This window comes from Cryptotermes secundus, unplaced genomic scaffold (assembly GCF_002891405.2).
Source record: "Cryptotermes secundus unplaced genomic scaffold, Csec_1.0 scaffold2187, whole genome shotgun sequence".
NCBI lineage: Eukaryota > Metazoa > Arthropoda > Insecta > Blattodea > Kalotermitidae > Cryptotermes > Cryptotermes secundus.
The window spans coordinates 13,182-14,149 of record NW_019739013.1 but is presented as its reverse complement, the minus strand read 5'-3'; the positions used below and the strand labels follow the sequence as shown (position 1 = coordinate 14,149).

General features: G+C 38.1%; 1 protein-coding gene across 2 annotated transcripts in view; it reads right to left on the bottom strand.

Moving 5' to 3' along the window:
- Positions 1-968, bottom strand: part of LOC111871626 (protein argonaute-2-like) — a 9,142-nt gene extending 8,174 nt beyond the window's left edge. For both annotated transcript variants that reach the window (XM_023864855.2, XM_033754322.1), the window contains exons 1-2: positions 880-968; positions 518-739 (exon numbers count right to left, since the gene is read on the bottom strand). In XM_023864855.2, coding sequence (XP_023720623.1) covers positions 518-739; positions 880-957 — 300 coding nt within the window. In that variant the 5' untranslated portion in view covers positions 958-968. The remainder of the gene's footprint in view (positions 1-517; positions 740-879) is intronic.

The window sequence follows — 968 nt, the reverse complement described above, 5'->3', positions numbered from 1 at the left end:
AAAGGCATTGCTGGTTACAGCAATATTGTGACAATCACAATAGACATGCTGCCACACTCTGGTTGCCAATCTCACAAAGCCATTATTTTAGCCAATGGCTGAACAGAAAACTTGGTGCTCTACTCTGGCAATGTGGCATGCTTTCATTGGGCATATAACCAGTACAGTGAAGTCAATACTTCATGGCGTGAATTATAATCACATTTCATACAGCATCTTGTCAATAAAGAAAAAATGACTGGACAGTTAACATGCAGTTTGGGACACAAAACATTGAGAGTAATATTGAAAAACATCTCTAATACACTGTGTGTATTCAATAGACTTAAAGACATTGTGTAACAGCAGTTGTGATGAACCTTCACGTCCCATAAAAGCAGAAAATTTCTTGTACTGTTGAGCAACTATCAACTTATGAAGACTCTATAGCACACAGTGAGTTACATAGTTAGCTGGCTGGTTAAACAGTTACAGTTGCCTAATTAATTTGATGTTGACTTTTCTCATACAAGCATACCTGGGAAAGCAGATAAAATTGCACTTCAGTTGGGTGAGTAATTTCACGATCAACCACAGTACCAACTGGAACATTCCTATTTTCCCCTTCTGCATCCTCATCTCTTGGAAAGAATCGGGTGTGGTGACCTTTCACCACCACCAGGAATGTCACTTTAGGTTCATAACCTTCCTCCACAGAAGAACAAGCACATCGAATTGCACTCAATTCACTTTTCAAAACCTGTTTAATGTAATACATATATTAGTTTTACGTTTTGCTGTGTGACAATGCTTTCTGGTTTTAACATCTTGAGGACCAGCCACATTTTAAGAAAACAGTTGCTTACAGAAAATAGTTAACTGCAAAACTAAACCACATACCTGATGGACTTGAAACGATTCTGACGATGGTGTATGCTGTACACAACTATTAGGCTTATTTTGGACTCTGTCCATCATCTGGTATTCAT